Raw genomic sequence first — 23,407 nt, forward strand, 5'->3', positions numbered from 1 at the left:
TTATATACTGACGTATTGTTAGTATTATTATCATTACTATTATTTTTATTTGTTATTTATGCACTTCCTTACTTATTATTGTTGTTGACTTATTATGGTGACTACTTTATTTATTCATTAGGTTTTATTATTATTTATCGATTATTTATTTGTCTGTTTTTTGTTTTTTGCTAATGTGCACTGTGCTTTAAATCTCATTATACTTGTATAATGAAAATGAATGCAATTTTATTTGCAAAATAAACTAAGCTGGTTGATGAAAAGACATGTCCATTTGATGTGTGTACAAGTTTAGGTCAGTGTCTTTTGAATTAACATACACACGTATGTCGTGTGTGTGTGTGTGTGTGTGTGTGTGTGTGTGTGTGTGCAGGTGAGTGTGTGTGTTGGGGTCTCCTGACCCCCAACAGCTGGGCTCTCTACTCATTAGTATTTGTGTTTGTGTATGTGTGTGTACGTATGGTAGTGGTAGGGGGGCTGTTGGCAAAATAAGGATAATTAAAATATTTTAAAAAAACAGACAACAATGCCCTGGAAATGTGTTGTCACTTAATTGGACACTGCCTTGGTCCAGACGCTCCACCATGTGTGCATATGTCCGGCAATATGTATCCTTTTGTCCAGTCTTTCTATTGCTTTGCGTGTTTTTTTTTGTTTTTTTGTTTGCCTTCCAATTAACTCTGTCAATGTAGGTTGAATATGCCAAATGAGACAAGTGCTTGTCTTCTAGTGATCACAATCTGAATCAGTTAACGATCCATCTGTCAACAGTATCACGCAATTAATGACTGGTGATATGAAATTACTACGATTGTGAGACTATGAACTTTTGGAATATTTATAATATACTATACTTGGCAGAGGTTAGGTTGTGTTGTTTAAAGACATGATAATATCATATAAATTTTTTTGGGATCAGGTGATCCGGTGGTGGAGTGGTTAGTGTGTCTGCTTCACAGTTCTCGGGTCCTGGGTTCGAATCCAGGTCAGTCCACCAGAATTTTTTATGATCTCCCGAGGCCCACAGGTTGATAATTTAATTGTCAAACCTACCTATGATTGGTCGTTCTTTGTCTCCTGGTGCTCTGCGATTGACTGGGCCTCAATTCGGGTGCCTGAAGTCAGCTGGGATAGACTCTGGCACCCCCGGACAGCCTAGTGAGGATGAAGAAATTCAGAAAATGAATGAATTTTGAAGTATTGCATTAATATTATTAGATTTAATATCTAAGTGAGAGAGAGAGTTTAATATCTAAGTACTTTTTACTATCTAAGTACTGTTTGAAACAGTAGATATTTAGATATTAAAATCTCTCATGAATATAATTTTGAGAGCTGGTTTCAATAGTACTTTGATATTAAACAGTACTTAGAAATTAAACAGTACTTAGATATTAAACAATACTTAGATATTAAACAATACTTAGATATTAAACAGTACTTAGATATGAAACAGTACTTAGATATCAAACAGTACTTGGATATTAAACAGTACTTAGATACTAAACTCTCTCTGATGAATATCATTTTGAGAGCTGGTTTCAACAGTAAAGTCTCTGCGACCATTTGTCCGGCGACCAAAAGACTGGCGACCAAACGTCCGGTCACGTAAATTTGACATAGTTTGAAAATGAATTCCATTTTTTCTTGAGTCAGTTATTCATCATTACCAGTAAAAGCCCCACATCGATTTCCCAATTGCAACCCACAGAGTAGTCAACCATATTACACAATTCAACCAGGATATCCATTACGTGGCGCAGATTGCCGATGCCACGCCGTGGGTTGACACCATCTGCCTCCGATCAGAAAACACCAGCTTTTTTTGCGCCAGTCGACGTGTCCAATTATCCACCTTGACCAGAGGGAGGCCATCCGCCGCTAATCTGGGCAATGTGGCGCGCTTCCCGTTCCCACCTGTGCCCCCCGATAAAAAGGGGGGGCCCCCGGAGGGCGTCGAGGGAACGGGCAGCAGATGACGCAGGCCACGGCGGTCCCCACGCCAGAAGCTCCGGCGCTTAGTTTGGCCGGCAGCTGCCTCCCCCCACCGAGACGTCCCACAGCTGACAATTCCCCGACCCGGACGGGGGGCTCCTTAGCGTGTCAATGGCCTCATATATTAGCGCTAACCGCCTTTGTGGCCAGCCGGGGTGTCGGGCTTTTTGCCCTGACAGCGCTTGTTACCATGATGAAATGTAGATTGAATGGAGGGGGCCCGTGTCTCAGGCACGAGAGCTCCGACACCCCCGGGCTTTGTGTCCCACGCACGGCCATTGTTTCGGGTCCATTCAAGGGGGCTCTCGAGAGAGAGAGAATGAGGGAGGGAGGGAGGGAGGCCCGAGTGGAAAGGTGGTTGAGAATGAGTTAGTACATCTCTTCATTTCTGGGCTGATTCGTAGATCGGCTGTCGGCCGTGGGAGGAGAAGCGTGTATTTTACACGCTTGATTTGTTGCTAAGTGAAGGCTACTCATTGTGGACTTGATTGCCTGAATCGTCTTGGTGGCGATTGGTGGATTAGTGAGTTGATCGTCTGATCAAGTGCGGGCTTATTAGGGAAATGGGTTTGGGGAATGAGGGGGACAAAATATATTTTGGGGTGAGGATGTTCTAAGAAAATGCAGTTTGTGAGAATGATGGTTGTGTAATTGTTGTATTAAAATCTATCTGGAATGATCTTGACAAGTGTGTTTATGCTGTAAATGATCCTACTCCAGTCCACTAGGCGGCAGCACACAGCGAAACAATGATACAATTCGTATTTGTTTTCAAAGAATCAAAAGCTAAAACGCTAATATTTTAAGTTTAAATGCCAACACATAAACAGTGATTTACTTCAATATTGTTGCATAGCTCTTACTTGAATTATAAATAATTTTTAGTCTTATTACTTTAATTTTTTTACATACTTAGAATCCTACTAAAAACTAAAAAAATGTTATAATATATATTTTGTACTAAGTGAAAAATAAATTGATATAAATTTACCTTATATATATATATATATATATATATATATATATATATATATATATATATATATATATATATATATATATATATATATATATATATATATATATATATATATATATATATATATATATATATATATATATATATATATATATATATATATATATATATATATATATATATATATATATATATATATATATATATATATATATATATGGGGGGGGGGGGACAAACAAAGTACTTTTTTGCCCTATGGTGCAAGTTACCCTTTGTGTGCAATTTTTTTTTTTAAAAAGGCCATTTTGAGACAGTGACAAATAGTTGTCCTAAAGGACATAGCCTCGTCCCTGGCCTGTCCTGTGGTACACAAAAGCGAGGAGGCGCCTTCCTGGCGCCTGCGTGCTCCTTTCATCTGCTACACCCTGTTGAGGTAAAGATTGATGTTCCCTCAGCTCACCAACATCACGCTGGCATTGTGTCGTCGCCCTTCTGTCCCTTCCCGAGAGGTCGCTCCCAAGCTGGTGTGCGACCGATCCTCACACTCCCGATCTTGTCCTTTTCTTTGTCATTTTTACAACCATTTTCCCAATGTACGTACAACTCAAAATTGAGTAAGTGTTAACATAAAAGACAAAAATCCCCGCACGCAAATGTTACACTCATAACAAATTTAATTTATGAAAATAGACATCCATTATGAAAACACACGCACACACATTTTTGCCATTGTTTCTCCATTTTTCCGGATAAATTACAGTATTGGCTACTCTGATAAAGTCTCTTGTGCATTTAGAATAGTTCTCTTAAAGCAATACAGAAGAGACTAGTCCACAACAACAAAAAATAGCAGCAATTTGCATGATAGAAAATGTATTTACAATATGTACTGATGTTTGGACATCTTATTTGTTCATGGCCAAGCTATGCAACGAAGATGTCGGCGTTGGCAAAGTTTGGCAGAGGGCGCACGGGCAGGCCATTCCGGGGAAATGCCTGTACGAGCCAATCAGATGAAGGGGTTCTTTCTGTAGGCCTTGGACAGGAGGAGCATGGAAACCCAAAAAGTTGGCGGATGGCGGCGAGCGTGCTGCCGGTAGCGCATTCGCCGTCGTCCCACCCGTGGCAGAAGAATGATGCAAGGAGTGCAGGGATTGGGCCAGAGGATGCAAAGACAGGTGCGCTGACACAGTGGCGGGGATGCTAGCACGACTCTGGACGGCCGCGTTGGCCCCGTAGACGTCCCCGACTAACTTTTTCATTTCTTCCAGAGAACTAGACAGCATGAGGATGTAATTTCGGGCGAGTAACAAAGTGGAGATTTTGGATAACTTGCGTACAGATGGGCCGTGAGCGTAAGGCATGACTTCACGTAAACCGTCCATGGCTTGATTCAAATCGTGCATTCTCTTCCTCTCCCGGCTATTGACTTTGAGTCGCAAGTCTTGGACTTCTTCTTTGCTAGGTTGGGTTCTGGTTTTGGTTTTGCCGCCAACGCCGCAACCGCCGTCGCAACCGCCGCTTTGGTCGGGCTCGCCGTTGGACGGACTTTCTCGGCAGTATGTTTGAAACATCTTGTTGGAGAAGAAGTTCCCAGCTGAGTCATCCACGATCAAGTCCGGAGATGATGAGCGGCTGGAAGTGGAACCCGCGTCCGAATCCATTTTCGGTTGAAGGGAAAATAAAAAAAATGGCCGACCTCTTGTTTTTGAAAAAATTCTTTCCAGTTGTCCCGGATTGGCGTGTGTTTTTCCTCGTTATGTTTCACCTTCCCCTTTTGTCAATCTTATGAGCGCTACGTGTAAAGTGTCATCCTCTGAGCCCACCGGCTTCTTTTTATACCAGCAGTGCAACAAAGGAACAATAAGTCGCATAATGAGACACTTAGAGGCACAGCCAATTGCAGAGGGCACACATGTTCACCCCCTAACACATATAGTACACACACACACACTCACACACATGCACGGACGCACACATGCTGTCGTACAATCCCCGTTGAACCTTCCCACACCCACATTTAGCCCCCCACCCCATCCAACTGAGACCCCCCCCCTCCAACATCCCAGATGACCCACAACACATTAACCAAAAAGTGTTAAGTTGCATATAAAGGTTGAGTTAACTGAAATGTTGAAAACTTGATTTCTAGACACAAATTGTGTATATGTATGTGTGTATATGTGTATGTGTATGTGCATGTGCATGTGCATGTGTATAAGTATAAGTATAAGTATATGTATATGTATATGTATATGTATATGTATATGTATATGTATATGTATATGTATATGTATATGTATATGTATATGTATATGTATATGTATATGTATATGTATATGTATATGTATATGTATATGTATATGTATATGTATATGTATATGTATATGTATAACTATCATTTTAGCCTGGTAAAATGAACTAAAAATGAAAATAACAACTTTCATGGTGAGTACAGTATTTAAAGTATTTACAATTTTTTAAATATATAAATAATATTTAGAAATTACACTATGGTAGTAATAATAGGGATGATCCTACTTTGAAAAAAAACTTGCAAACATTGGGATGAACCGGGGATCGAACCCTCAGCCCCACCACTGCAGGACTGACACATTAACCACTCAACCAACGAACTGCTATACAAAATCCTCAAATTTCTTAAATAACATATGTGTCAAATGTACTACTAGTACTACAACTATTCCAAAGATGAATTATGAACCAACATGCCTTATTTTTCATTCCAATTTGAACACATTAGCGACAAAGTGAAGTCAAAGTGATGTGGTAGACACGCAACGAGTCAGACAATCCCCCCCCCCCGAAAGCGCTTTGAGCGTCGTCAAATTTACGATGGCCGCCGGCCGGGCCTTATTTACATACGGTAGCCATGCGACACCGGGACAGGCACGAAGCACCGTATGAGGCGCTTGGACGTGTAAAAGAGTGGCGTTAATGGCAGACTAGATGCAATTGAAGCAGAAGCCCGGACAAAAGAGGTCAGATCAATTTGACTGAGGCCCTCCAAACGGTCTGCGAAATCGGCAGCCCACCACCACAAGTGAAGGGGGCCATCGTTAAAAAGGCACTAAAGAGGGACCATTGTTTTGCCTTAATTCAACCATAAAGACACTTGCACTCTCGCTTTCTGACAATGTTTGAAATTCTTTGCTATATAGGACAAAAAAACATTATTGTAGATATTATATGGCTATTGTATTAGATTGTATGGCTATTGTAGTCTTCATTTTTAATATTCTTGTATTGATATAATGATAATTCAATGCCACTAAAGTGACTTTTGAGGAATTTTGCATCATTTTAGGGGATTTTTTGGGTAATTTCTGGGTGGCATTTTGTTTATTGCTTATTTTTTGATAGCTTCAGGGCATTTCTGGGTGATTTTTGGGTAAATTTTTGGTTGATTTTTCTTTGTTAGTCAGGTTTTTGCTAGTTTTGGGAAGTTTGAAGTGTTGGTTTTGAGGCATTTGAATGTTTTTGTTGACATTTTTTGATCACACATCTCATAAAAATCCAATTTTATGACATCCTTGTCAAAAAAAAATGATTCTGTACATATGGTATGAATTTGCCCCAAAATGGCTACCAAACAGAACAACCCATACGAGTTACACATTTACAAATGCACATTTGTTCCATCTGGCAGCCATTTTGGGTCTCATTCATAGCCAAATTCTATTAAAAAGCTCTGAATTGTGACTTGAATGCTCCTGTAACGGCCAAATTGAAAACAGATGAGTGTTTTCGGGCTCATGAAACAGTGGAAATCTTGTTTTTGATTGACCCGACGTCGGGCGTCATGTCGCTGGATCACAATCGTTCCAAAAAAAGAACAGACCGCAAATCTTCCGTCTAAAACCGTGTTTGCCAGGGGACGCTTTCATTGACTTACACAGTGAGTCCTTGTAAGATATACTATATACTGTGTGTGTGTTTATATGTCTGAAAGACAGAATGGGGGCCCCCCAGGACCCCCCACTAGAGCTCCATCAGGGGCCCCACAGCCTCTTTTAGTAGTGATATTATAATTGGAGAACCTCGAGCGACAACACGGGCCGTTTATTTGGAGCATATGGATTTTCCCATCGTTAGGCCGTGCGCCAACATGGCTGCCGGATTCCCCCTTGCTAATTGGGTCAGATCCTAATTAACTCTGTCGGACACAATGCTCCCCGTTTGGTTCTTCCGCTGGCTTTTCAGACATTTTAAAGGTGAAGATTTCAACGGTTTGTGTTGCCAATTCAATGTGTTTGATCAATGGAATTAGATTGGAGTCGGGATATGATTAAAGTTGGATTGGGGTTCCTGATTTTTTTTTTGCATTATGAGCCACGAGAGACCAGAAAAATGACTGCATAACATATGAACCGTTGCTTTGAGTCGGTTTACGATTAAAGTTGGATTGGGATTTCCTTATTTTTTCCTTATATTTGGATAGTTTGTTTCCTTATTTTTGGATGTTTTTTTCCCCTATTTTTGGATTTCTTTTTTCTAATTTTTTAGATTGGTTTCTTTTATTTTTGGTTTGTTTTTTCTTTATTTTTTGATTAATTTTGGACTGTTTTTTCCTTTTTTAAAATTCTTTTTGGACTGTTTTTTCCTATTTTTTTGATTATTTTTGGACTGTTTTTTCCTATTTTTTTGATTATTTTTGGACTGTTTTTTCCCTATTTTTTGATTATTTTTGGACTGTTTTTTTCCTATTTTTTGATTATTTTTGGATTATTTTTTCCAATTTTTTTGATTATTTTTCCTTATTATTGGATTAGGTTTTCCTTACTTATTTTTGCATTATTAGCCACAAGATACCAGAAAACAAAGCAACTCTGCATCAAAAATGAACCCTAGCTTTACATCACTTTACAATCAAAATTGGATAGCATTTTCCTTCTTTTTTGCAATACCACCCACAACAAACCAGAAAACAAAAGCAAATCTACCTCCAAAATGAACTGAAAACATAATCAAGTTGTCTCTTAGCCTCTACCCATACACATGAGGCAAATAAATGTCATTCTTCAATCCTCTCCTATTCTTATTCATGTGTTTGCAGAAGCAATGGGCCACACAGAGAGACACAAGGGTGCCAGAGCTTTTGAATTTTACAAATGAATGCATAACGTTGCCAGATAATCCTCTAGTTTCTAACCCCTTCGTTTGGCTGTTTGACTTTCTTCTCTGCGCCGCCCCTTTCGGGGACCCGGCGTCCCATCCGAGGGTGTCGGTGACAGACGTTCGGAAGCTTTGAGAGAGCGCCTCTTTCTTTCAAGCGGTGGGGTGCAGGCCGATGAAAGCGATCGGGCTACCAGAAAATGAGGGCATTATCGGCGGCATCTGCTTGTAGCGACAGCGGATCAAGCCAGATTAGGGCCTATCACGGCTCTGTAAAGTCCTAAGACCAAGGACAAACCTACGGTGTGGACCTAAAGGCTTGGTTTTGCTCTCGGGTGGCTTTTGTTCAAGTTGAGCGGTGGCGACGTGGTTACAGTGGCTTTAATCTGGCCGTGCGGTCGAGAACTCGGCCGGCTGCTTTTGTTTAGCGCCATTCTTTTGGGAATATCAAGGCTTTGAGAAAGACAAAAAGACACTGCGGGTAGAATCTGATTAGCTCGATTAACTGTTAAAAAGTAGCCAGAGGGGGGGAGGTGATATAAAAATGTTTCATGACGTTTATGCTAACGGGGGAGAGCTGTGATTTATTCATTCCACCTTTGCCCTGTTTGGGCAAGACACAAAGGCGCAACACAAAAGTGCTAAGAAAATATTCTGGGATGTCCAACGAGTACGGGAGCCTCGAGGACAAGATATAAAATAGTTTTACAATGTGTCCAAATGGGACGAAACATGTTTTTTGCTAACATGGTAGCTGTAATTGAGCCATTCCACCATTGCTCTGTTTGTGCAAGACACAAAGGCACAACAAAAAAGTACTCGGAAAATATTTTAAGATGTCCAACGAGTACTGAAGCCTGGAAGACACGATATGAAATAGTTCCACAACGTGTCCAAATGAGACAACAAATGTTTTTGCTAACGGGGAATCTTGTATTTGGTTATCTGTGATTGATCCAAGCCACCATTGCTCTGTTTGTGCAAGCCAAAAAGGCACAACAAGCTCAAAAAGTCTTCTGGGATGTCCAACAAGTCCCCAAAACTGGGTTCAGCGATATAAAATAATTTCACAACATGTCCAAACGACACAACACATATTTTTATGCTAACGAGTTAGCTCTGATTGACCATTCCCTGTTTGTGCAAGACAAAAAGGCACAACAACACAAAAAAGTGCTAAGAAAATCTTCTAGCATGCTTAGGAGTCACTTAAAAGGCCGATAACTTTCATCTCCGAGAAGTCGTGGAGGATTTCACGCTGTGGGTAAGCGAGAAAAAGACGGCAGGCCGTGAAGAAGTGCCGATTATAAGCGGGATAAAAGGAGTCTCTGCCTTGTCTTGTTGGATTGAATGGAGCCGGTCAGCAGGCTATCCCATACATTGGCCCGGAGCATGCTGATAAAACTTCATAAATTACCCCACAATTACCCTGGGGGAAGAGGGTGGAAATGGCGGCCTGAGGGCGAGATAGTGAAAGGGGCTGAGGGGGGGGTTGTGCACCCCCCCCCCCCCTCACTGGGAAGCAAAGGGTCCAAAGATCCAGATGTTAACTCTCAGTTTGTAGCCTGTCCGAATGTCACTTTCTTACTCAGAGAGTCAAAATACATTAATTAGACTGTCCAATAAATAAGAATGGATCAGGCAATATTTGGTTAAATGGCTCTGCTAAAACAGAAGGAATAATATTATATGTAATATTAAAATTATGTGAAGTACAGTAATCCCTTGAATATCACGGATAATGTGGACCAGACAATCGAAGTATGATCACCCCTACTACTACTACCATACTACATGTTTTTGTGGCTAAATAAAAATACAAGTATTTGCTATTTTTTGGTGACATTGTCACCATAATCTGGATTAAAAACGTTTTTTGAAGAGAAGTTGTTTTGGTGGCCTGTTAAACTGAACATTAGTGGTTAAGGTTCCTTTAATTTGCTCTAATGACCAAACCTTCTAACTTAAAATCATCTAATTTGTTTAAATCAACATAATTTGTCAACAAAACCTCATCCCACAAATTCTTCCCCCCAACATTTATCATTCAAATACATTAAAAAACTATTTCCACAAAGTAAACTCTCTATATATTCACTCACCTTTCCCTTTAAATAAACTACTACCATCTCTAACAATACTCCATTATCTCACCACCAAATCTAAACGTACAAATTACAACAATAGAGCAAATCCACAACCCATAATACCACATTCCTACCACGCAATACTACAAAAACAAACAACCCACGAGCCACACACCCGCACGTCCCACTTTTGAACAGTTGGCCACTCATTGAAGCGTGAGGCCGGCATTGTGTAGCCAGTCTGCAAACTTCTGCCACTTTTTGCACCCCCCCCCCTTAACCCCCTCCCCAAACCCCCTCCGACACCCCCGTTATCCAAGATACTATAAGCGCGGACATGTCCACCCAATAATCTAGGTCCCCGAAGGCCGAGCACGAGCGCTACTTCCGTCAGCATCATTGTTTCAGTCTATTACCTCCGTCGTCATGGTAACACACATACACACACACACATACACATGTCTCTGTCCCATCTGTGTCTGTCGTAACTGTATGTAGAAAGTACACCACGGACCCCTTTTGTGCGAGTCTTAGTCCTCGGCTACTTATCGGCGACCTCGGGGTCAACGCAAACAAAAACGCGAGTGTCGGCGGCCGCCGGCCGTCCTCATTGGCTGGTGATTGACGAGGCGGATCAATGGTCGGGCTTCTGTAAACCCGGAGAATTAAGCGTGTCTGCTTTCTTTTGAGTGGTGTGTCCCCCCCCCCCCTTTTTTTTGGAAAGGACGCGGGCTCGTTAGCGACAGACAATTGATTTCTTTTGGCTTTGCAATTTAGTCGGAGAAATAACTGCAAATTAGCTTGACGGAGACGTGTTTTGCTATTTTGGTTCTAGAATGTAAAAAGGTAGAGTTGTTTTGGATTAAAATTGGGTTAGTTTTTTATTGGAAATTTAGTTTATGAAAATTGGATGTGCTTTTTAAATGAAAACTAAGTTAGTGTTTTATTTTACTTTTATTTTTTTATTTTTTACTTTTAAATGATGCCCCATTTTTTTTATTTGAAGCAAAATTAAGGCTAAAATTATTGAATGCACCAAAAAATACAAAGAAAAATGATTTGAAAGCCAAAAAAATGAATTAAAATTCAATGTATTGAGTTACTAAAAAAAGAAAAAAAGTAATAGCAGTAATAGCAAAACAATTAATAAAAATCTAATGTATTAAGTTATTAAAAATGAAAAAAAGTGATGCATTAATAGCAAAAAAATACTACAAATCCAATGAATTGAGCCATTAAAAAGGAAAAAGTATGCAGTAATAGCGAAAAAAAATTAATAAAAATCCAATGTATTGAGTCATTAAAAAAGTAATACAGTAATCCCTCGAATAAGTAGTACTAACCCAATTATTACTACCTTACCATGTTTTTGCGCAGCTAAAAATTGGTGCTGTCATAATATAAAGATAAAAATTAACTTAAGAGATGCACTTACTGAAATATATTTAATTCTGGATTAAGCTAGAAATACAATGTAAAAGTGTATTAGTGTTCTTTTACATTTTGTAAGGGAATTGAATATTGTATCTGAGGAATGTACAGTGAAAGTACTCCACTGATCTGCCAGGTAAGGTCAAAGTTCACAGTCTGCTCCCCAGATGCTGCATCTGGGCCAATTTACCTTTGTCATGACTATTCTTTGTCTGTCTTTTTTTTCCGTCTCAAAAAGCCGCGTCCTTCCAAAAGACTTTTTCTACAGACTTTGGAAGCTTTTTTCCTGCTGAGCGCCGCATTAAATATCAATACATGTTTACGAGGGCCTGTAAAATACGGGATGCGGTGAAAGGGAATCAATTACAGATTAAAAGCCTGAGCAAAACAAAAAAATCAGCATATAGCAAAAGAATAATACAAGACCACCAAACAAGTATCTCCACAACAGTACACATCCACAAATCCACCATTTTTTTTCCTGAAAACATCATAACTCTAACCACATTCCCCCCTTTTCTATGTTGTTATTGTTAAGGAGCATCCTCATTTCCCAGGCAGTGCTTTGATTGTACACGACCCTGGAACAAAAGGGCCCGTAAACGTACAACTCTAGTGACTTTGCGGTAGTATATTTCAGGCGTGGTGGGCAGGAGGGAGAGCAGCGCCCCAGCTCCGCTCTTTAAAAGATTAACCCCGTCCCACAAAAGCACAGGGGGCGCCGGGGCCACGAGTGGGCCGCTGGCCAGTTAAACATTGCCTAGCTCAGACATGGGCAAACTATGGCCCACGGGCCACATATGGCCCGTTTTTCGTGTTTTACAGTCCTTCTATCTTATTTTAAATGACATTTTAATATTTCTTAATACATTCCTTTTTACTTTACTTTGTACTTTATACTTTTTACTTTATTCTTTTTACTGGATACTTCATACTGTATACTTTTGACTGTATACTTTTGACTGTATACTTTTGACTGTATACTTTTGACTGTATACTTTTGACTGTATACTTTTGACTGTATACTTTTGACTGTATACTTTTGACTGTATACTTTTGACTGTGTACTTTTGACTGTGTACTTTTGACTCTGTACTTTTGACTCTATACTTTGTACTCTATACTTTGTACTCTATACTTTGTACTCTATACTTTGTACTCTATACTTTGTACTCTATACTTTGTACTCTATACTTTGTACTCTATACTTTGTACTCTATACTTTGTACTCTATACTTTGTACTCTATACTTTGTACTCTATACTTTGTACTCTATACTTTGTACTTTATACTTTATACTGTATACTGTATACTTTATACTGTATACTTTATACTGTATACTTTATACTGTATACTTTATACTGTATACTTTATACTGTATACTTTATACTGTATACTTTATACTGTATACTTTATACTTTATAATTTATAATTTAGACTTTATACTTTATACTCTTTACTTTATACTCTTTACATTATACTTTTTACTTTATACTTTTTAATTTATACTTTTTACTTTATACTTTTTACTTTAATGATGAGTGATGAATATGGTAATACTTTAGTCCTTTTTTTTCAGTTTATGTTTCATATGTACTGTTAACGGATGTACTTTTTTATCTGTATCGTATCTTGTGCTAAGGCCCCTGCCAGCCCTCCTATCTTCACTGTACTGTGACAATCAGAACAACAACCAGACACAACCTCATTTCCCCAATGTGGGTAAGGACAGGCAAAAAGGAGGCGGCAGCCCATTAGAGTCTGGGCCCAATGCTGCCGAGCTGGAGGGCCGGCGTGTCTAGTTTGGGGGGTGGGTGGGGGTGTCCGGCCTATACAAAAGATCCCATAGCCACGGGGGGGACGAGTGCGGTGTTTTGCTTTCTCCAGAAATGTGTCATAAAAGCTCTCCTTAATTGGTCTTCCATAAAATTAGCATCTCCAAACTGATTAGATTTCCTCCCCTCCTCGCTCGGCCACAATTGTCTCTCCCCCGGTGACCCCGTCCTGGCTATTCATTTTCTTTCCCTTTCACAACTTTATTGGGCATGAGTGAAAGAGGAAACTCGTGTAAGACGGTGCCCTCTGCCCTCCCCGCCTCCCATTTTTTTAGTTAGCCAAGTCCAGCCTCCCTTTTTTGAAGCGCGTTGCCGTCTGCGAGTGGAATTCGGGGAAAATATACTGGGATTTTAATAAGAGTTTTGCCAGAATTTGTTTGAAATATGGACGATAAAGTCTACAACAACCACAATCTACATTCACAATTGCATTTCTTTCCCTTTTGAGTATTTTTAAAAAACAACAACAACCATATTTTCGCAAAAAGTCCCTCAAAATCAATAGAAAATCATCCAAAATTGACTGTAAATGACCTGTAAGTACCCTAAAATGCTTTGTAATACTTCCCAAAGAGTCATTACTCTCTAATCAATGTGCTCAGACTATTTAGTAGACGTAATTAATGCATAATATAGTCATTTATGTTGTTTACAACACCAGAATACAGAATATAATTTTTACCCTGACCCGCATACTAAAATAGCCAATAAAGTATTTTATCTTCTTCCTGAAGCTGAATAAATATATTTTTTAAATGGAGAGATGTCTATCATTCCAGAAAGGGATGAAAAACTGAAAAATATACTCAATGTTGATAAAGTATGTCAATACATTACCTATATTTTTGCATGTTGTTTTTATATTGCGTTTACAATTGAGTATATTTGAAGGAATATTTGTACCCTCTAGCGGCGACTTTCATTATTTCAGTTTTATTTTTAAACATTGGCACATACATTATTAGTATTGAAGATCATAACATAACCAATAGCAGATATGTATTTGTTACTTTGTGAGAAGGTTAGAACACATAAAAATATGTTTTTCCATTGAAATATCTTGTTTTTCACAAATTAATTTGTATTTAGTTATTTTCTATGAGAAATTTTGATTTAAGACACGAGTAAATTGATATATGAGCTCGGCCACAGAATGCATTAAGCTTCTATTTCAAGGTATTACTGAATTTTTTTTAACTTAAAAGTCACGTATACCTCTATATATTTTTCAATTTAATTAGTATATGGATGGTTGAATATCTACTAGTCTAAGAGTGTTAATTATAAGTTTTTTTCCTTATTATGCCCCTCCATATATTTAAATATGACATGTACTTTTTATAAACATTTTAAACAACTGTATTGATGGCTTTAGGCACTTACCATAATGTTATGTCCCACATTTTCATTTGTCCAACGAATAATGTGGTGAAGACAGCTGATGAGGCATATTTGCTCATCAGGAGGAGAGATGAGCGAAATATTGGATTCTGACCATCGTTTCAAGTTCATCACCTTGAGGGAAGAAGAGGAGAATGTATGAGAATGATGAACCAGCCTTTTACACATTGCCACTTTCTAAAATATCTCCCAGAGTTGAAAGTTAGGAACCCAGTTGAAACAGAGTCCACTAGCCTTGACTTAGATCTACTCGATATTTACTAAATAATTAAAAATGGAATTTGGCCTATTCATCATCTTATAATAATAATTTTTGTCTAAAAGTAGACAGATGAAAAAATGTCTTTAAGTTTGGGAGGCGATCCAGTGGCCAAGTGGTTAACTCTTTGGCCCCGCAGTTCTGAGGTCGAGGGTTCAATACCCTAACTGTGGGAAATTTCCATGTGGGATTTTTTTTCATCATTTTTTTTGATTGCCAGATCGGCATGAATTTATCTCCAACGAACACATTTGAAGGCAATAAAATGCAAGCGCACACAATGGCAGCTTCCCAGAATTAGGCCATGTCCCACTTGTGCCACTCTACATGCTGGACAGGGGGCGCCAGTGGTCTCCACTCAGCCTTTGAGAGGAAGCCTTGCAATACAATTCTTATTTCTTTCCTTTTTTTCAGCATTGTGATTTAATTAACACGTCTATTTTATTTTTTTTTAAACCTGTGAGTCTCTATCTTTTATTTTGGATTAAGCCCAAACAAGTGATATGCTTGCTAAACATAAACGCAGATAATAACGTTGACTATGACGTTACTCCACGTGTAGCTTGGAGATAAAAAGCCCCCCAAAGGATTGCAGGCATAGCGCTCTATGCTAATTGCTACTTGACCGCTAGATGAACTGTGTAGAAGAGGGGATACTACTTGCTTTAAACTTTATGACTGGGGAAGCATTATTACGTTTTTTTTTTTGTATCCTCATCCTTCATCCATTGTTTCATTGCAATTTAGTTCTTTGCTTGGCATCCGTCACAAATCCATTCCCTTCCTGGCGTCTTCCAATGACAAAATGCACTCTGGGTAATACAAAGATGGCGGGCGCTAAGTGAACCAACGGGCCAAATTTGTCAAAGTCTGATGGGCTTTGATTTGGATGACAGTAAGATTGTTTTTCCATTTGAGCAGATTAGAGCGCTGACAATGAGATATGAATTATAATAAATCTGTTTACTTTCATCAAATCTCGTTGTAATGCAAGGGGTGTCAAAGTGGCGGCCCGCGGGCCAAATCTGGCCCGCCGGATCATTTTGTGCGGCCCAGGAAAGTAAATCATTTTCTGTTTTAAGATCAAATTGAAATGAAGATCATAGATGTTATATATAAATATTATATTTCCTGATTTTCTCCTTTTTAAATCAATAATTTCTATTTTTTATATATTTTTTCTATTGGTGTTTTAGGTCAAAATGCATTTTGTAAAATCTAAAAATAAGTATATAAAGATATATTCGTTTTTTCTACTTTAACATTGAATATAATTTAAAAAATGTTTTTATATGAAATTAAAAAACAAATAATTATTAGATGTTTCCCTTTACTAAGAAAACAAAGTTCAAATAAACAGTTTTATATTTATAAAAATTATAAAAAATATTTCGGGCTTTTGATCCAGTTCTTATAATCCAATAAATAAATAAAAATCTAAATATTATATCTAAAATGGTCCGGCCCACATGAAATCAAGTTGATGTCCTTTCGGCCCGCGAACCACAGTTTGACACCCTTGTTGTAATGGATGAATCGCTACTAGCTAATAGCATAATCAGTGATTTTCTGGGGCGTCCTCAAAGGTCAAAAGGTCAGATGACCAGATAAGTTATTTAAAAATTCCATCATAGCATCAACTGATTCTTTGATGTTAGCTAGTCATCAATGGGAATATTTGTTTTGATCAGGAATAGACGCTAGAGATGAATATTTTGAACTAAAGTGAACTCTCTAGGGGGCGCCCATCCCACCCACCATAGTTGACAGTGACTTGGGGTATCCCTCCCACTCATCGCCGTGGAAACCCATCAAAGTGTTCCCAGCAGGCGTCGATGGGTAGCACGATTAAGCCATTAACACGGTATTATCACCTCTTCTAATGGACTCATTTAGTGTCTTCACATTTCTTTGAATGCTAATTAGCTTCTTCTTCTTCCGAAGAACTTGAAGAGAAGACGACATGTTTTAGGGAGCTGAGCTTTTAGGAGCTTTTACAGCACCGATGAAGCCATTTTGTTTAAAAAAATTGATAATGAATATGTTTTCTATTTATTCTACTGGCATCCTTAGGGTGACATTGCATTCTTTACTAGGAATATTTGTTTGGGTATTTCTACAAGGGGTCCTTTTTCTTCACTATACTCTGCCCGGAACTTGATTTATTTGGGCTCCGCCCACAGTTATACATACGACAAGGGAGGCCTCAATTTCCGAGATGAATATTATTAACATAGAAGAGGTACATTTTCCTTTCACCAATGCAGTAAAGTACTGTTTGCCATTTCGTTATATGGGAAAATATACTACAGGACATGTGTCAAAGTGGAGGCCCTAGGGCCATATATGGCCCGCTGTATCATTTTGTGTGGACCGGGAAAGTAAATGATGAGTGGCGACTTTCTGTTTTAGGATCAAATTAAAATGAAAAGTATTGATTGATATTAAATTTCCTGACTTTCCCCTTTTAAACCAATAATTGTCATTTTTAAATCATTTTTTTCTGTTTTTAGTTCAAAAATAATTTTGTAAAATCTAAAAATATTTAAAAAGCTCAAATAAATATAGTTTTAGATCTATAAAAACTGAATATTCAAGGCTTTTAGCAAAAAAATTTGTAATTTTTAGATTTTATGAAATGATTTTATAACTAAAAACAGAAAAAAATGATTAAAAAATGACAATCATTGATTTAAAAAGGGGGAAATCAGCAAATATAATAAATATCTATAATTTTCATTTGAATTTGATCCTAAAACAGAAAGTCAGCACTCACGATTCACTTTCCCGGACCACAAAAAATGATATGGCGGTCCAGATTTGGCCCCCGTGCCGCCACTTTGACACCCTTGCCCTACGGTGTATATATGCACAAGGATCTTGAGCAAACAATAGAAGTGTTAAAAGAAAACATTAGGCATTTAACATATTGCTTGGCACCGTAAAACCTTTTAGCGATGCCCTCGGGTTAGGCCCACTAAAACGCTACAGCTTTTAATCTCGCTATAAATAGTTCATTAATTCAATTGAACGGCGATGTTTTCTGGCCAAACTATTTACGACGTGGAATTTTTAACTTTGGGTTTCTCCAAAATTCCTGGATGAGGTACACAAGTACTTTGGAACTTTTTAATAGGACGCCGACAGGCGGACAGAATCTAATCCAGGCGCTTAATGACGAGGACAAAGAGGTCCTTAACTTATCTTAAGTACGGCGATACTGCGGCAATTCATGGATTTTTCTTGTCATTTTATGACTTCCACGATGTATTTATCTTCTATCGTTCCGTGCTCAATAATGGAGGCAGTTATCGGTAGGTGCACAGGGGTGACCTACCTGCCGCATTAATGAAACAATCTGCTACACGAACGTGGTGTTTTTTGATATTACTTTTACAACAGGATGTATTTTGCTCTTCATTTTGGATGGCGCCACTTGAAAAATACATACAGTATGTGTTATGATTTATGTGTCAAAGTGGCGGCCCGGGGGCCAAATCTGGACCGCTGTATCATTTTGTGTGGCCCGGGAAAGTAAATCATGAGTGCTGACTTTCAGTTTTAGGATTAAATTAAAATGAAGAGTATAGATGTATATTAAATTTCCTGATTTTCCCCCTTTTTAAATCATTAATTGTCATTTTTTAATGTTTTTAGTTCAAAAATCATTATGTAAAATCTAAAAAAAATATATAAAAAAATCTAAAATAAACATTGTTTTAGATCTATAAAAAACTGAATATTCAGGGCTTTTAATCCAGTTTTTTTAATCCATTTATAAAAAAAAATTAAATATTATATCTAAAATGGTCCGGCCCACTTGAAATTAAGTTGACATTAAAGCGGGCCGCGAACCGAGTTTGACACCCTTATATGATCATATTTTGGATTCATAGTCCGACATCTAAAGAAAAAAAAAAAAGACTTTCCTGAAATAGCGATAGTTTCGACATTGGTTTACATGCACTTTGGTTTGGGGGATTTTTTTGGGGGTGAGCAGGTGGTGAAGTGTTGACAGGAAGATGGAAGGATGGCAGTCGGATGGGAATTATGGAGCGGATTCTATCAAACACTTGACTAATGAGCCATCTGTGGTGGCGGGCCGGCCTGTGGAGACGCTCTGACCCACTCAACAAAAAAAACAGCGTTGGAGGTGAAACCCACGTGCTGCTCTTTGGTGACGGCTATTGAAGTATATGTGTCGAATCGTGTTCTTAATTGTGCAAGGGGTAACGAACCTATGGTCCGGGAGCTACGAGTGCATGTGGCTTTTATGCTAACATTTGAGCTAAAATTAGTGAAGGGAAGTTTGTCCCGAATAGGAGCGTCACGTCGGCACTAACTCAACCTCCTGAGACTTAAACTCTTGCAAGGCTTGCTTTTTTATTTTTATTTTTGTTATTTAGGCTAATTGGGATCTGATGAGTGTAAAATCAAAGAATTATCTTATTACATGATGCAACTTCTGAGAAAAATGTGGTCGTCCAAAATTGAACATTATAGTCTTTGACAACCAAAAATGTGATGGTCATAAAATATATTTTTTCAACTGTATGTATATGTATATTAAATATATGTGTATGTGTGTATATATATATATATATATATATATATATATATATATATATATATATATATATATATATATATATATATATATATATATATATATATATATATATATATATATATATATATATATATATATATATATATATATATATATATATATATATATATATATATATATATATATATATATATATATATATATATAAATATATATATATATATATATATATATATATATATATATATATATATATATATATCAGCAACACTCTTATTTATTTATGTATATATTTATTGATTTATGTATTAACTTATTTATGAGCTATTTAAAAATATATATATTTCTGTGTCTGTATTCACACCCTCTTACTACAGTGAAATTTCCCCAATACAGGAAGAATAAAGTTATCTAATCTAATGTAATATAATCTAATATTATGGATACTTTGACTTCAAAAGAATTGAGAGACTTTTTCTACTTTAAAAACGTTGAAATGACAAAAAAAGCATCTATCGGCAAATAGTTGATCTGCACATCCCTAAAAATTTGTTCTGGAAGTAAAAAAAATCAAGTTCTGCCGTTCTCCCTCCATAAAACAGATGGTCTTAATTTGCATCTTTTTTATCAAGGCATTGCGATTAAAAATTGTAGTTAGCTCCAACTTTTAGCGCTGCCTCCGAGCTAGCATTTGTGAGGAAAAGAAAACAATTGTGTCTTCCTGCTGAGACTGAAATGAGAAAACTGTCTCCATTCTGGTGTTTGTCAATGCAAAAGTGCTCACTTTCAATTTAGCTTGAGTGATATAAACAGTAGGAACCAAAGCTGTTTGCCTTGATGGTAAATAAATCCGCTTAGTTTCCTAATATGAGCTATTTTCCCATGAATTATGTTATGATGAGAGCATTTTGTTGCGTACTATGTTGGACCAAACAACGCTTAAAAGTTGCCAGAAGATGTTGGCCCAAGCCTTCAAAGGATGCAACTTTTTTAGAATAGTTTGTTAGAATTGTTGCCAGAATATACAAAGAATTGCAATAGTTGTTTTGGCAGCCTTTAAAGGAATTTGTTTTCCTGATACAGCAGATGGATTATTCCACATTTCCAATTGTGATGGAGATGCTGTTGTAGTTGAAAGTATTTGGAATTTGCAGTCACTTTCAGGACAAAAAAAGAAAAAGATCCATCTGTGGCATTTGTATAAGCCAATCAGGTGATGGCATGAGTATGTGGTGGGTCCTACTACTACGTTTTTTTAATTACTTACTTAAATAGTACTACTAAGTGTGATTTATTAATAATATGTGTTGTTTTTTCTCTGCTTCTGACAACCAAGTTAAGCTTTTTTTTATCATTATCTGGAAAAAAATGGTTATGGACCATTTTAGATAAAATATATAGATTTTTTTTCATAAATGGATTAAAAGAACTGGATTAAAACCCCTGAATATTCAGTTTTTTTATAAATCTAAAACAATGTTTATTTTAGATTTATTATATATATTTTTAGATTTTACAAAATGATTTTTGAACTAAAAACACAGGAAAAATGGATTAAAAAATGTCAATTATTGATTTAAAATGGGGAAAATCAGTAAATTTAATATACATCCATACTCTTCATTTTAATTTGATCCTAAAAAACAGAAAGTCAACACTCATGATTTACTTTCCCGGGCCGCAAAAAATGATCCGGCGGACCAGATTTGGCCCCCGGGCCGCCACTTTGACACATGTGGCGGTCTTTCAGTTTGGTTTCCCGTTAAATCGTCCAATTGCTGCCGAATAAGCGCCTTTGAGTGTGCTAGCATGACAAAATCCGGCAATGTTAGCATAGGTGTAAGGATGCTGGCAGGGGGAGGGAGACAGAATGGGGGTGACGGGTGAGTGGGCGAGAGGAGGGGGGGGATTGGATCTATATTTAGAGCGCCAATCTGGCATGAGCCGGCCGGGCCAGGATGTGTGGGCAATAGGGCTTTCTATGAATGATTAATATGCTGGGCTATAACATTGAAAGTGTACTTGAAGTCATGCTCTTGGAAGACGGAAGACTCCATTTGTCCTCAATTAATTCTTGTAATTCAACAATGCTATTAGGACAAATCTGAGTGGAGTCAAAATGATGAATTATTCACAAATTTTGTTTCTTCCATTGGCTAATTTTCCCATATTTTGTTTATAGTCAAAGGTTAAAGGTCATAATTTTTGAAAAGCCATTAAGTATAGGAAGATTTTTTTTTATTATATGACATATTACTTTAAGTCTTTATACTCAGTAATGACATTATTGACATTACTGTTAGCTTAGCATGCATGTTTTGGCAATCTAGGAGGAAAGCGGAGTACCCGGATAAAAACCACGCAGGCTTAGAAAAAAACATGGACAAAACAAAAAAATGACTAGGCTGTGTTTTTTATTCATTTTAGAGGTTTGATAACTAATTTGCTTATCATTTTTGTGTGTTTTTTCACATATTTCATTGAAAATGTGTATACCTTTAGCATTTTTAAAGGGTAAAGTGGGTAGTATTGAAATAAATTAGAGCTTGACCATATATTTAGATATTAATTTGAATTAAAATCGAGGTAGAACTCTAAAAAGTATAAATATATTTCCTCTTCATTACCTATTCTTTAGCTAGTGCGACTTACACTCAGATGTAATTTATAGTCCGACAAATCCGGTATACTCAGACAACAGAAAACTACATAAACCGTATTTTCACGACTATAAGGCGCACTTAAAAGTCTTAAATTTTCTCCAAAATAGGCAGTGCACCTTATAATACAGTGCGCCTTATAATACAGTGCGCCTTATAATACAGTGCGCCTTATAATACAGTGCGTCTTATAATACAGTGCGCCTTATAATACAGTGCGTCTTATAATACAGTGCGCCTTATAATACAGTGCACCTTATAATACAGTGCGCCTTATATATGGAAAAATGTCATTCGTTGAGGGTGCGCCTTATAGTCGTGAAAATACGGTAAGTGTTGCTTATTTTTTTACCCCTTGAAAAGTTTTAGTTTAAAGAAATAATGAGCCAGTAAAGTCAAAATGGCCTCCTGTTACGGAATAGCGAGCTATTTACCCCGCCAGTGTAACAATTTGGCCGAATCCAATCATTTGACGGCAGCAAACGTGAAAAGAGTTTTATTGGCCGCTTAGTGGAGAGTCTGGCAAGGTTACTTAAAGGCAGAAGTGCTGACCGTGGTGCTGAATCCAGCGCCTGTCTCATTCCCCGCCTTGATTCATGGCGCTCATTATTGTGGCGGACTGACCGCTCGCTGAGAACGGACCGAGTGGCCGTGACCCGAAAAGCCGCTTTAAATCTCCTCGTCTGGGTCTGAGCACGGACGTTCTCGTGAGCGTGGCGAGGAAGGAAATAAATGGCGCGGCGTGGAAAGCGTTTGGAGATGGCGAGTGAGATAAGCGAGTGAAGAAGACGATACACAAAGACGTGTAATTTTAGGGTACTTACAGGTTATTTCTTGCTGTAGATTTTGGATCCTTTCTTAATGTTTTTTGGTGGAATTTCCAGGCAGTTTCTTGTGCACTGGTTGTTTTCCACCGGTTTTGTTGCATTCTCAGATGACTTCTGGTTGCTTTTGGGTCATTTTACACTTCCTTGTCAACTCACTGACTGTTTTTTTAACTGCAAAAGACACAAAAAATAAAACAATAAGTAAAAAATAAGAAAAAAATTGGGAT

At 37.6% G+C, this 23,407-nt stretch overlaps 1 protein-coding gene and 1 long non-coding RNA gene across 2 annotated transcripts; both read right to left on the reverse strand.

The window, feature by feature from the left end:
* Positions 1-1,052: 1,052 nt before the first annotated feature.
* Positions 1,053-23,315, reverse strand: LOC144206000 (uncharacterized). Its single transcript, XR_013328260.1, has 3 exons — positions 23,178-23,315; positions 14,847-14,978; positions 1,053-1,155 (listed from the first exon to the last, which is right to left on the reverse strand). It is a non-coding gene; the product is annotated as an uncharacterized LOC144206000 (long non-coding RNA).
* olig4 (oligodendrocyte transcription factor 4) lies at positions 3,880-4,762 on the reverse strand. The gene has a single exon (XM_077731685.1). It carries the CDS (start codon positions 4,636-4,638, stop codon positions 3,880-3,882), a length of 759 nt encoding a protein of 252 aa, XP_077587811.1. The 5' UTR covers positions 4,639-4,762.
* Positions 23,316-23,407: the final 92 nt, after the last annotated feature.

The sequence above is a fragment of the Stigmatopora nigra genome, chromosome 13, assembly GCF_051989575.1.
Source record: "Stigmatopora nigra isolate UIUO_SnigA chromosome 13, RoL_Snig_1.1, whole genome shotgun sequence".
NCBI lineage: Eukaryota > Metazoa > Chordata > Actinopteri > Syngnathiformes > Syngnathidae > Stigmatopora > Stigmatopora nigra.